The 13,030-nt window shown below is 43.7% G+C and overlaps 1 protein-coding gene across 2 annotated transcripts in view; it reads left to right on the forward strand.

Moving 5' to 3' along the window:
• The window catches only part of LOC147017903 (FRAS1-related extracellular matrix protein 2-like), a 94,954-nt gene that overhangs the window by 57,948 nt on the left and 23,976 nt on the right, over nt 1-13,030 (forward strand). For both annotated transcript variants that reach the window (XM_085896976.1, XM_085896977.1), the window contains exons 14-15: nt 1,166-1,469; nt 1,749-1,880. In XM_085896976.1, the coding sequence (XP_085753102.1) occupies nt 1,166-1,469; nt 1,749-1,880 (436 nt within the window). The remainder of the gene's footprint in view (nt 1-1,165; nt 1,470-1,748; nt 1,881-13,030) is intronic.

Raw genomic sequence — 13,030 nt, forward strand, 5'->3', positions numbered from 1 at the left:
AAGTTATATGAAATGTACATGTACAATTTCAAGTTACATGAAATGTCCACATACACTTTTGTACACTCAATATCACCTCTGAATTTATGTGTATTTTAAAGACTAAAACAACGCTTTGAAAACTGAACAAGATACGTTTTCATTACAACTAAAATAATAGTCATGATTAATATTTGAAGTCTTTAATTTAAAAACTCCTTTTTTAGCGTCCTGTATGTACTGTATGCTATCGACATGTCCAGGGGTGTGTTCCATTACCAAACAGCTAGCAAGTGCTTGCCAAGACAGCCGTTCCTTTTCAATGGTTTCAAATGGAGTTCTTGCCTGAGTGCTTAAGCCACTTGGCGAGTGCTCTACAAGAAACCTGCTCACTGAGTCCACCCCAGATTCATTGCATGGTGAGGGGGTATACATCTGCAAAATTACTTATTTCGGCCATGTCGATGTCTTCGTCTCTCAGGGGGCAGATTTCGACACAACACTTGGCAAGATAGAGCTGACGAACCAAGCTCAAGGTTGGTAGGAATCGAAAGAGGGTTTAGTTGAAAAAAAAAATTCTCAAACGTGGTTAAAAACCCTGAGAAATTCCTTCATGGGAAGGGTGGAGGAGGGAGGGGGTGCAGTGGGAGGGAAGGGGTGCAATGGAGGGAGGAGGTGCAATGGAGGGAGGAGGAAGGGTGGGATGGCAGGAGGTGGGAGGGGAAAGGGTGGGATGGGAGTTTTTTGTGTGTATATCTGGGGTATTTTGTGTGGATCGGTGACAATTTTTTTAATTTAATCCATTTTAAACTAAGGCTGTAACACAACAAAATGTGACAAAGTCAAGGGGTGTGAATACTTTCTGAAGGCACTGTGTAGTCACTGCTGCAGATGTCACTCGGCTTAATCAACTTTGAAATATCCTCCGGAGAAAACTTGTCCAACCTCTCTTGTGGTGAAGAGGAAATATTCCTCTGTAAGTTGAGTTAACTACGAATTTACTTTCATCAGCATAAAAAAATCCATAAAAAAAAAGAGTATGCCAGTATCTTAAAAAGCAAACAGATGAAGCAAATTCTTTATATGCTTTCACATTGCACCAAAAAAAAAACAACTCAATATAGTAAATAACTCACATAATATCGAACCTCTGAAACTTAAAACACCCTCCACTTCCTTTGTGTAGGTGTGCAACCGGAAGCACCCACAGTTTGACCAAACTGGTTGGATTTGTGCAAGAGAGGGCATAAATGATTCATTGAGCACCTTCCGCTGGTTTGTGGGTCCACCCACTGGGACTGATGGCGTTACAGCTCCGCTGCAGGAAATTGATTCTGAAACATTTTTTGCCTCCACTAAAGTCATGACTCTTGATTCCATCTACTTCCGATCTGGGGCACGGGTGCAATGCGCAGCACGTGCTACCTCAGTGTCTGGCTACAGAGGCCTGGAACTTCTCAGTGAAATCGTGATCATAAGTCAGACTGATGGTAAGTGAACAAGTCATCGTGTTTCTGTGTCTGTCATTGAGCAGTTAGGCTTGTTGATAGAATTAGAGTTGTGGATAATACCACAAATACGTTTAGAGAAGCTGGACCAGTAGCAAGTTTGAGGCCACATTGAGATAAAAATCGAACGAATTACCACTTTTTGTGAAGCTCCTTAAGTTTCCTAAATTTTTACCATGTCAAAAACAACTATGAATGCAAAGTAACAGGGAGTATTTCACAGTAATAAGGAAGATAATGTTGCCTACACATGTGCCCCAGGACTATGCCATTCTCAAACTCCAGGAGCAATAGGAGCTGAGCCCTTTTCAGCAAGGCTTCACTACACCGGACCTGAAGATCCTGACTTACCCAACCTTATACAGCTTAAAGTGAGCTTGCCACATATTGATGGTACGTCCCAGGCTGACATGTAAGAAAGACATTTAGTCACTTATTAATTCACCTCATGACACCCTCTCATTAATATAGGCCCTACAGTAAAATGTTCTTCTATGTTTAGCAGATACTGGATAAAGGCACTTAATGACATGTATGATGTGATAAGTTATCATCGCTGCAGTCTATCTTCTACAATTATTACCCCACGCATGTGAAGTGAAAAGCGGGGTTAAGCATTTGGTTCATGTCCGTCTGTCCTTCCGTCTGTCTGTTTTATCAGCTTGTCATTGTCATTTTATGGTCGCGGAACAACTTGTATAAATCGAATGTTATATTTTGAATAAGAATCGGAATATGAATAAGAATAAAAGTTTGCCGTTTTACAGTAGTTTTCTCTGAATTCGTCCCAATCGCTCATGTGCAGAGAGGAAGTCACATAATAATTTTTTACTCTGTCTGCTTGCCTGACAGTCAAACAAATTTGAAAATCATTCCAAGCATGAAACTTACTGTTTTTACGGACATTATAAAGGACACAAAAACCTGCATGAATAACTAATTCAATGTGCTTGATAGGGCGATGTAGTGGGCACTGGGGAAAATGGCGGTAAAAACGGAATTAATTAATTAATTTATATGTCTTTAAACATCTTTAGACCTTCATTGAAATTGAATTATACGCTTGAATACTGTAGAACACAAATCTCCTTCAGAACATTTCCAAGAACCATTCACATACAGTATATTGATATATGTATAACATAAGAGAGTGTGGCATGTGAGAGGGTACAGTATCGGGTTGAAGAAGAGGCTGCTGATATGGTTATGTATGATGCCAATTGACGCTGGTTCTATGGTGATCACTAAAGCCTCCATCTCCTAAACTGCAACTCACTGTCGTCTTATTACAGGGTATAAGGGTGATGCATAAGACTGCTTCAGTTTCGCTAAACTGTTTTTTTTTTCAAAATATCTTTAAAATCAGTATTTTATGAAACTTGAAGTATATACTTAAACACTGCATGGGGTATCATGTTCCATTAATTTTCTAGTTACTTCTTTAATGGCCCCAATTATTGACTGATTTGGTGCCCTGATTTGGGTTTGGGGCCCAAATCATTCGTGAACCGGCTGTCCGGGCCTGACGTTTCACTGAAGGTGATTGTAATGTGTAATTTGCACAGGGTGCCGGCAATATTTTCCCTACTATTCATCTTTCAGAGGCTGTTATATCCCAATCTTCCCACCAGGGTTTTAAGCAAGTGTACATCTCCATCTCTTGTCATCCCCAATTCGAACCCATGATCTTTATTACCCCATTAACCTTTCCTAACACAACAGTCTTACTTTCTTGCTTCAGTGTTTCCTCCCCTCATCCCTTTCCTCTTTTCATATTCATTCATTCCCTTGATGTTTGTCTCACTGTTAGTTCTACATTGCTCATCCAAGAAAAAACAAAGCATACATTTATTGCTATGACCCCCTTCCCCAAACTCCCTACCCCACCTTTGTACACCTCTTTCCTTTCTGTCGCTCATCCATTAATGTGTGGTGTGTGCATTGCGTCACTGTTTGATATGCTGCCCTCTGTCGTTTAGCTCCTCCATGAGTCAGGATTTTATACTATATATAGAAAACGGAACAAAATACACTCTCAGCCATAAAAAAAAATCCTAATATGTGAATGTTGTACATACAATTTATTTGTGTGACACCATGGGACACAGATGAGGTGCAAACCTCTGAGATAAATGCTGAAGAATTACATTTCCATTTCAATGTGACGTAATCAAGTAATGTTATGGCAAATGTTGTTACATAGGGGTCGAACATGGAGGTTACAATCTTAATACCAGGTGTGTCCACCTCCGGCAGCTATCACTGCATCACACCGTCATCGCACTGACTCGATGATCACTCAAATCTGAGCCTGTGCATTCAAGACCCAAATCAGTTCCTGTTCCAGATTGTCAAGGGTCTGGGGCTGTCTTGGCAAGGTTCAAATGCGATACACACAAGGAAATTAGATGCAAGTGGAGGTCATTTGGCCCATCATGCCTGCACCACATCAATAACAGACCAATTTATCAACAGCAGATCAAAACAAGAAAAATGCGGCGGTTTTTTTATTTATTTCCAGGGGACGGGGCATGGGCAAAGACTGTTCTTAGGTTAAAAAAAAACGCACAACATCAACCATACAACACCCCGTGACAAGACCCCCCACAAACAACACTGCACAGATGCACACAATTACCCATACATGCTCAAGCTACCTAAAAGTCCTGTGAACATCCCTGTATCCCTCTATCTCCAACACTTCGAGGTACCTTTCAAATTCCAATTTAAACTTATCCTCTGATTCTGTTGCCATTACATTTCCAAGGAGACCATCCCATGCATTAACTACTCTATGAGTGAAGGACCCCTCCCTGCCTTACTGCCGATTAACTCTCCCCTTCTTTACTCTCAGGCTATGGCCCCTGGTCCTCTCACTGCCTACTTTGCTGAATAATTATTCTACACTTATTTTGTCTGCACCCTTTATCATCTTAAACATCTCTATCATATGCCTGGTGTTGGCTTATTTGTTAGGGTGGTGGGCTTGGGATCCTAAGATCCTGAGTTGAAATCCCCCCTTTCTGTTGAATTAATACCAGGTGGGGTTGACTCTGCCTGTCATCCTTCTGATGCTGGAAAAATGAGTGCCAGATTGCTGGTATCCTGTGTTGGAGTGGCAACCCGTCCAGGATTGTGTCCAATAGCCAAGGAGACTGCTGAGGTAGCACCAATGCTCTGCACAGAGTGCAGTATGGTCCTGATGGATCTGTATCATATTCCTTCAAAACCATCCCCTTTCTTGTGTATAAAGCCCTGTCTCCTTCAGCCGCTCCTCATAGCTGAGTCCAGCTAGGGCCGGAATCAATAATATAGTAGCCCTGTGCTGAACCCTCTCTATGGCATCTATGTCCTTCCTGAGTGGTGGTGACCAAAATTGCGCACAATATTCTAGTTGTGGCCCTCACTAAATTCCTGTACAATGTTAACACCACCTCTTTTGATTTATAATTGATCAGGTCAGGTCAGGTATGGGAGCATGTGCCAGAACAGCGCGTCGCTGCGTCCACTTTCCGCCGGTACTCCAGGGGCCTCCGTCTGGCCATCCCCCAGGCAGATGCCAGGCCCATCCCCATCTCCTTGAGATGATGGTCAACCTGTTGCAACCATGAGGCACGTGGTCGGCCCACTGGCCTCCTCCACTCATGAGACTCCCTCGCTGAGAGAATCTGGTGAGCAGGATCAGCGTCAGGAAAACGAGCCACATGTCCATACAGCCGCAACTGACGCACACGGACTATGCAGGTAACAAATCTCATCCGAGTCTCTCTCAGCAACCGCTCATTGGACACAAAATCCGACCAGCGATAGCCAAGGATTCTCCGAAGAGACCTGGTACCAAAGAAATTAAGTCTCCATCTCAGGTCCTTGGTCAAAGTCCAAGTCTCGCACCCATAGAGCAAGACTGGAAGTACCAAGGACCTGAAGACTCGGACTTTCGTCCTCCCGCACAGGTACCGGCAGCGCCACACCCCATGATCTAGTAAATCCATGACTCCCCAGGCCCGACCCAGACGTCTATTGACCTCTGACTCGCAGCCAGCAGAGACATGAATATCACTGCCAAGGTAAGTGAATCTCTCCACGACCTCAACATCCTCAACCACAAACAGACACAGACAGGACAGCAGCATCCAAGATGTCACCGAAAGCCTGGATCTTAGTTTTGACCCAAGAAACCCGTCACCCCAACGGCTCCGACTCCTCATTCAGCACCTCGAGGGCCCCCAAGAGGATGTCTTAAGTCTCCGCAAAGATGACTGCATCATCTGCAAAATCAAGGTCCGAGATCTTGACATTCCCAAATGATGCACCGCAACTTGATCTCTCCGACATCCTCCCTAAAATCCAGTCCATACAAGTGCTGAAAAGTGTGGGGGCAAGTACACATCCCTGACGAACTCCAGTAACAACTGGAAATAAGTCAGAGATGGTACCACCACACTTCACAGGACTCTCAGTACCAGAGTAGAGTTCAGACATCAGATCGATCAGTTTTGGTGGCACCCCACGAAGACCAAGAATCCTCCAGAGGACATCCCAATTCACTGAATCGAACGCTTTACAGAGATCAACAAAGGCTGCAAGCAGCCCCTGCCGAAACTCTCGGCTGCGTTCGGTGAGGACACGAAGTGCAAGGATACGGTCAATCGTTGACCTCTGGTGTAAAGCCTGACTGCTCTGGACGCTGGTGCTCAAGCAGATGGTGGCGAACCCTATCGAGAATTATCCGAGCAAAGACCTTGCCCGGCACTGAGAGCAGTGTCACCCCTCGGTAGTTGTTGCAGTCTTGGCGATCACCCTTCCCTTTCCAGAGAGGGACAACAAGGCCCCTCTTCCAGTCAGTTGGGATGATGCCTGTGTTCCAGGCAGAGCACAAAACTGCATGCAATGACACGAGTGCAGCATTTCCACCAGCCTTGAGAAGTTCGGCATGGATGCCACAGATCCCTGGAGCTTTGCCCCGTTTCAACTGGTTCACCGCAGCCCGTGTTTCCACAAGCAAAGGTGGACCACAGTTGATTCGAGGGTCAGCAACAGGGATTGTAACACCCTTGACGTCCAACTCGACAGCTGGGGGATCAGCCTGGTACAACCGCTCAAAGTAACCGGCCCGGCGGGCCTTCACTTCAGACTCCTCTGTCAAGAGCCTACCACTCTCTGCTCGAACTGCAGTGCTCCGAGGGATGGGCTTGGATGAACGTAATGCGCGAATTCCCCTGTAAGCGGGACGAGAATCACCTGTCCACAGGTGATGCTCTACGCCCTCACAGATTCCTCGCACATAGGCCTCCTTGTCCACCCTTAGGGCACGTACAGTTTTACGCCTCAGCTCCCTGAACAGCTCAGCTCTGCCATTCAGCCTGGCCCTGCGACTCTGGTCAATGGTATGCAGTTTCCCTTGAGAGACAAAATTCTTCTTTGCCCTGCGGTGAGCTCCAAGACATCCACCGGCAACATCAAGGATGGTGGTCTTGAAGGCACTCCACAACTCTTCAGGACCCCCCAAAGCACCCAGAACTCCCCAAGTGTCCACTCAGCCTGTTCGCAAACTTCTCAGCTACTCTCTCATCCCTGAGCTTGGCAACATCCAGCCTAGGCTGGGATGGTACCATTCTCCAGGATTTAAGGTGCAGCTTTATAGTTGCTACAACAAGCCTGTGGTCAGTATTGAGGAACTGAGCACTCTGGTAGACCCTGCAGTTCTGGATCATCCTCCAACAACCGTCAATGAGGACATGGTCAATCTCCTTTGCCACACCGCCAGCGTTGGAATACCAAGTCCAGTGATGAGCTTGTGGGCGCTGAAACCATGAACCAGCCACCCTAAGTCCATGACTTCTTGCAAAGTCAAGGAACTTAGTGCTATTCTGGTTCATAGTTCCTGACCCATGGGGACCAACACACACCTCATAACCATCCCTATCAGTTCCAGTCGATGCATTGAAATCCCCCAAGACTAGAAGTGTATCTCGTCTGGGGCACTGATCAACCACAGACTCGAGTGTGGCGTAGAATGCATCCTTCACAGTGAGAATTGATTGAGAAGTGAGAAGTGAGATCCTTCACACATAATTGATCCCCCTCCAAATACAACTTAAAACCTGATTTGCTTTACACAGAGCTGCCTGGCACTGTGCTGCCTGCTTAACTCCCGTTTCTATGACCACCCCCAGATCTTTCTCCTGTGTGACATGCTCCATAATTGCCCTGTCCAGTAATCTCTATTTTCATTGTTCTTTCCCATCCCCGACACCTTACACTTGCTCATGTTAAATTCCATCTGCCAATCTTTTGCCCAATCTATGCAAGTATCAATATTTTCCTGAATCTGATCACCACCCCCTCTGTGATCCACCTCACCTCTAAGCTTTGTGTCATCTGCAAATTTGGAACGCCCACTCTTCACCGCAATATCCAGATCGTTGATGTAAATAATGAATAGTAATGGTCCAGTAGTGATCCATGAGGTACCCCGTGACTTACATCCTCCCAGCAAGACATCTTCCCTACTCACAGCCACTCTTTGCTTACTATCGCAAAGCCAGTTTGCAATCCAATTAGCTACCTGAGCAGCTACTCCAAAAGCCATCAGCTTGGCTATGAATCTCCGATGTGGTACCTCATTAAATGCCTTCTTTAAGTCTCGATATACAGTACTTTGTCCTTTGCCATTCCCTCATCCACAAAATCAGAAACTGCTTCATAGAACTTTTAAAGATTTGTTGGACAAGTCCTATCTTTGCTAAATCTATGCTGACTGCCTTTAATTAGTTTGTATTTATTTAAATGTCCCTCATCTCATCCCGAATTAATGTCTCCAACACCTTCCCCACAACTGAAGTCAAACGAACAGGTCTATAATTCCCCAATTCTTCTCTGGATCCTTTCTTAAAAGCTGATGTTGCATTTGCTACTCTCCAATCCTCCGGTACCTGTCCTGACTCCAGTGAGCTCTTGAAAATATCCGTTAACATCTCGTTTACCTGCTCAGCCACCTCCCTTAATACTCCCGGGTGCCTATTATCTGACCCCGGAGCCATATCTACTCTTACATTTCCTAGTTGTTCCTTTACTTCCTCCATGGATCGTAAGAGCCCTTTCTCACTTCCTTGATAGATACTGTCAGCTATTGGCAATTCTCCTCACTCTTCTTGTGTAAAAGTTGAAGCAAAATAACTGCTTAATAAGCCTGCCATCTCACTTTCCTTCCTAACCACTCTCCCGGTGCTGTTTATCAATTGGCCCACACTTGTCCGAACTTGTTCTTTTCCACTGATATGTTGTGTTTTTAAAGAATTCCTTGCTATTATGCTTAATATTCTTAGCCATGTCCTTCTCATACTCTCTTTTGGCTTGACAAGTTATTTTAACTTTCCTCTGCTTACTCTGATACTGATGTAAATCTAAAGGGGCTGTCACACCTTGACATTTTAGCCAGCGTATGCCAACGTATGAAAAATTTCGTGAATACGCTGGCACATGTCGAATACGTTATGGGCAAGTTTTGTATACGTTAAGAACACGCTGAAGCACGCTGGCATACGTCATAGAATGCCGAGCTCGTCGACAAATTTTGTGCATGCTCAAAAATTTTCCATGTATGCCAGCATGTAACTTACACGTTCCGCATACGCTGGCCATAAGTTGTAGGCACGTTATGCGATCGTTGACGCACGTCGACACACGTTGCTTGTAAGTTACTCATAAGTCGAAATACGTCGACATAATGTCTAGCGTACCCGAAACTTATTTCTAACCTATGAGTAACGTGCTTTGAACCTATGTGTAACGTATCTCCAACGCATATTGACGTATGTAGACGTATTTGACGTCTTCCGGACGACCACAGAACTTGCTGAACGTGTTTCTAACTTAGCTACCGTATAATGGTGTATTGGCAGCATTTAGGGGAATTGGTATATAAAAATGGGCTTCACAGGAGGAACCCGTCAGTGTTCCAGACTCCATGGTTTTTTTTTTCTTTGGCATGACGGTGATGTTGACACTTCGATGTCTTGTGTGGTTATGATTTGAATCATCGAGCGGCAGCCTTTTAATAGGCTACGCCACGTGATCGTCGGCGATACTCTGCTGCGTTATGCATAAGTTGTGAACACCGACAACACGCTAAGCATTCGTTGGTATAAGTTTTCTATAAGTTATCGAAACGTTCTGTGAACGTTACTAATACGTTATGCATACGTCCAACTCGTTAATATACGCCCAAAACTGAAAAAAAAACCATCAATAGTTCAGCGTACGCCAGCGTTTTAGATCAATTTTGATACATTGCCTTTCGCTGCCTAAAACGTCAAGGTGTGACAGGGCCTTCATACGTTAGAAATAAGTTTCGGGTACACTAAGCATTACATTGACGTATTTCGACTTATGAGTAACTTACAAGTAACATGTGTCGACGTGTGTCAATGATCGCATAACGTGCCTACAACTTATGGCCAGCGTATGCGGAACGTGTGAGTCATACGCTGGCATACATCAAAAAATTTTGAGCATGCACAAAATTTGTCGACGAGCTCGGCATACTACGACATATGCCAGCGTGCTTCAGCGTGCTCTTAACGTATACAAAACTTACCCATAACGTATTCGACGTGTGCCAGCGTATTCGCCAAATTTTTCATACGTCGGCATACGCTGGCTAAAACGTCAAGGTGTGACAGCCCCTTAAGAGAACTCCAAGGAAGCGCACGAGTGAAAATTGGGTGTTTGAGTTAATTGAAACACCCCTTTTGAGATAATTAACGGCCTTATTTAATTATCCTATGTCAAGGAGCCATCCTCGGTCAGCCCTCTGTCAGCTTGCTGGTGTCTTAATTAGCCATTTTGTTTGGCCTATTCAAACATGCCTTAATTTCGAAACATGATCTTCCCTCACGGATGAATTAAAGTGTATAATCGAAATATTACATCGGATTTGAGAATCGGATCTCGATTGTCTGAAGTTGTCCAATGTAAATGTACTAAATAAATGTCAAAATCTATAGTGAACTCTGAAAATTTTAACAAATTAGCGATTTCGAAAACTAAGTGCATTTATTTATATAAGCAAAGCATTAAGATTATTTTTTTTTCCCAACTGTTCGGACGATTATATTTAGTGAAAAAAAGATTAAGGAATGTGCAGAAATTGTAACAGTGCTCTATCACCTTCTTTTGCAATCCATGGCGATGCAGTCCACAGGGGGTCCTTTTTTTGGCAATTACGTTTGCAGTTTGCTAATGGTATTGAATTGGATTTAAATCTGGCGAGATGACATTAACGTTGGCATTGCCAATAATGTTCTTCGTTCAAATGGCCCTATGAGTTTTGACATTATCACGCATATATATGATTCCTGAACCATGTTGTTGAATTGTAAGCAACACAAGCATTTTGCTGTAAGATCTCCATCAGATTGCCATGGATCAAGTTTGTACAAAAGGTTTCAGCAATACCACCCCACATCATGACACTTCCCTGTTCAAAATTTGTGGCTTCCTGGACACAGACTCAACCATATCGCTCATTACATCTTCTGTCGGCTCATGCTTGACCAACATGCCTTTCAAGGAGAATCCTGGATTTCTCACTGAATACAAGATTTCCCATTGCCTGGACGTGCTGATTTTACCACTGCAAGTGCGCTTGGATGTGTCGCTGTACAAATCTTGGACGCGAAACAGGACGATGGCCACATATCTCTGCATTCTGGAAATGCTTCAATATGGTGTTGACACTTATCCAGCCTGCGAGGTGCAGGGAATGTATTTTTATTACTCTGGGCAGTTTGAAACCAATTGCGTAGATGGGTAACGCAAATCTATCGGTCCTGAGCAACAGTTGCATTATCAATTCTACACACCTTGGGACGTCCACATATTGTCATATCACTTGTTATTCCCGTGGTTTGTTAATGCCTTTCTCTGTCTGCAGCTGCAGAGGAACCCGCTCCTTATGTTTGAACATAAACAGTTCCTCTCCTCACGCTAAAGAGCCTTGCTTATATCCCCTTCTCCTAAAAGTCTACATCACGGGTGATAAAAATTTGTGGTCAAATTTTATAGAAATTGTATGTGTGGTTTCAGAGAAGAAAGCAAATGCATATTTTGGGGGCAACTCACCCCCTCCCCCCCACCCAGTTAGGACCCTTTTGACCCTGATTATTTTATATGTCATGAACAAACTTTAGTACATAACAAGTAATGAAGGTTGGAGTCAGGTTGGAGGTTGGAGTCATCAGAATTGTGTGTGTCATTTCTGAAAAGAAATCAAATATCTCTTTTGTTAGAAGCAAACCCCCCCACCCCGTTAGTTCCGTCCGTAGACCACCTCAGACCCTATTTTTTTAATGATGTGAACAAACTTTGGTATGTCACATGATGAAGGTTGTGGGTGTGTAAAGTTTCATCGAAATCGAATTTGTAGTTTCAGAGAAGAAGTTGAAAGTATTTGTGGACAGACAGACGGACGGATGATGCACCATCCCATAAGCTCCCCGGAACTACGTTCCAAGTGAGCTAAAAAATGGGGTCTAAGGGGATATAGGGGGATTTCCCCCAAAAATATGAATTTGCTTTCTTCTCTGAAACTACACACACATAATTTCGATGAAATTTTATCATAACTTTCATCACCCGTGATGTACCAAAGATTGTTCACACCATTAAAAAAATTGTGGTCTAAGAGGTTTTATTGGGGTGTGGAGGGGGGGGGTGTTGACGCCCAAAATATGTATTTGCTTTCTTCTTTGAAACCACACACACAATTTATATAAAAGTTGACGACAAACTTTATCACCCGTGATGTACCAAAGTTTGTTCACTACATAAAAAAAAATCTAAAGGTATTTACTTTCTTCTCCGTTACAATTTTGTGGGTCATCCACGCCTATCAGTGGTTCCCTGGTTATTCTACTAGGTGAGCGCCCAGGGGGTTTGGCCCTATGTTTTTTCTTCCTGCACCCCTAATTTCCGAGCTTTATCTTGTAGCCAGCTTTCGGGACTTTTGGGACTTTCGGAATGAAATTTTGCATAATTGATGGGCATTAAAGGTATGTGGTAGACAGGTTGACATTTTTGACCTTTACCTTTTTTAAGGTCATGACCCCATTGTAAACATTGTAGCTTTTTTTTTTTTTTACCAAAACTCGACTGAGGTTTGTCCAATCGGACAAAACAATAGTGCTTGCCCTCTCCAGGTAGCCTCGAGGAAGGTGAATTTATGCTTCATTTACATCTTGCCCCTCTGAGTTAAAGGGCAAGGTCTTGGACTGCTCGGAGTACTGAACCACAATTTAGGGTTTTCTCCCCTTTCCTGTCAATGTCCGAGCTGTATTTTGGATCCGGCTGGAACTTTCAGAATTGAATTTTTAGCATCAATAATGCGAATAATAAGTATGCTGGATTGAAATTTTTTTTGACCTTGACTTAATTTTAAGGGCATGGTCCATTGAAAGACAATTTAACATTTTTCACCATACCTTGATTAGGGTTTGTCTGATTGGAACAAAATTGCCCTCTCTAGATAATCTAGAGCAAGG

This window comes from Eptatretus burgeri, chromosome 10, assembly GCF_056783735.1.
Source record: "Eptatretus burgeri isolate ZD-2024b chromosome 10, Ebu_testis_v1, whole genome shotgun sequence".
Taxonomy (NCBI): Eukaryota; Metazoa; Chordata; class Myxini; order Myxiniformes; family Myxinidae; genus Eptatretus; species Eptatretus burgeri.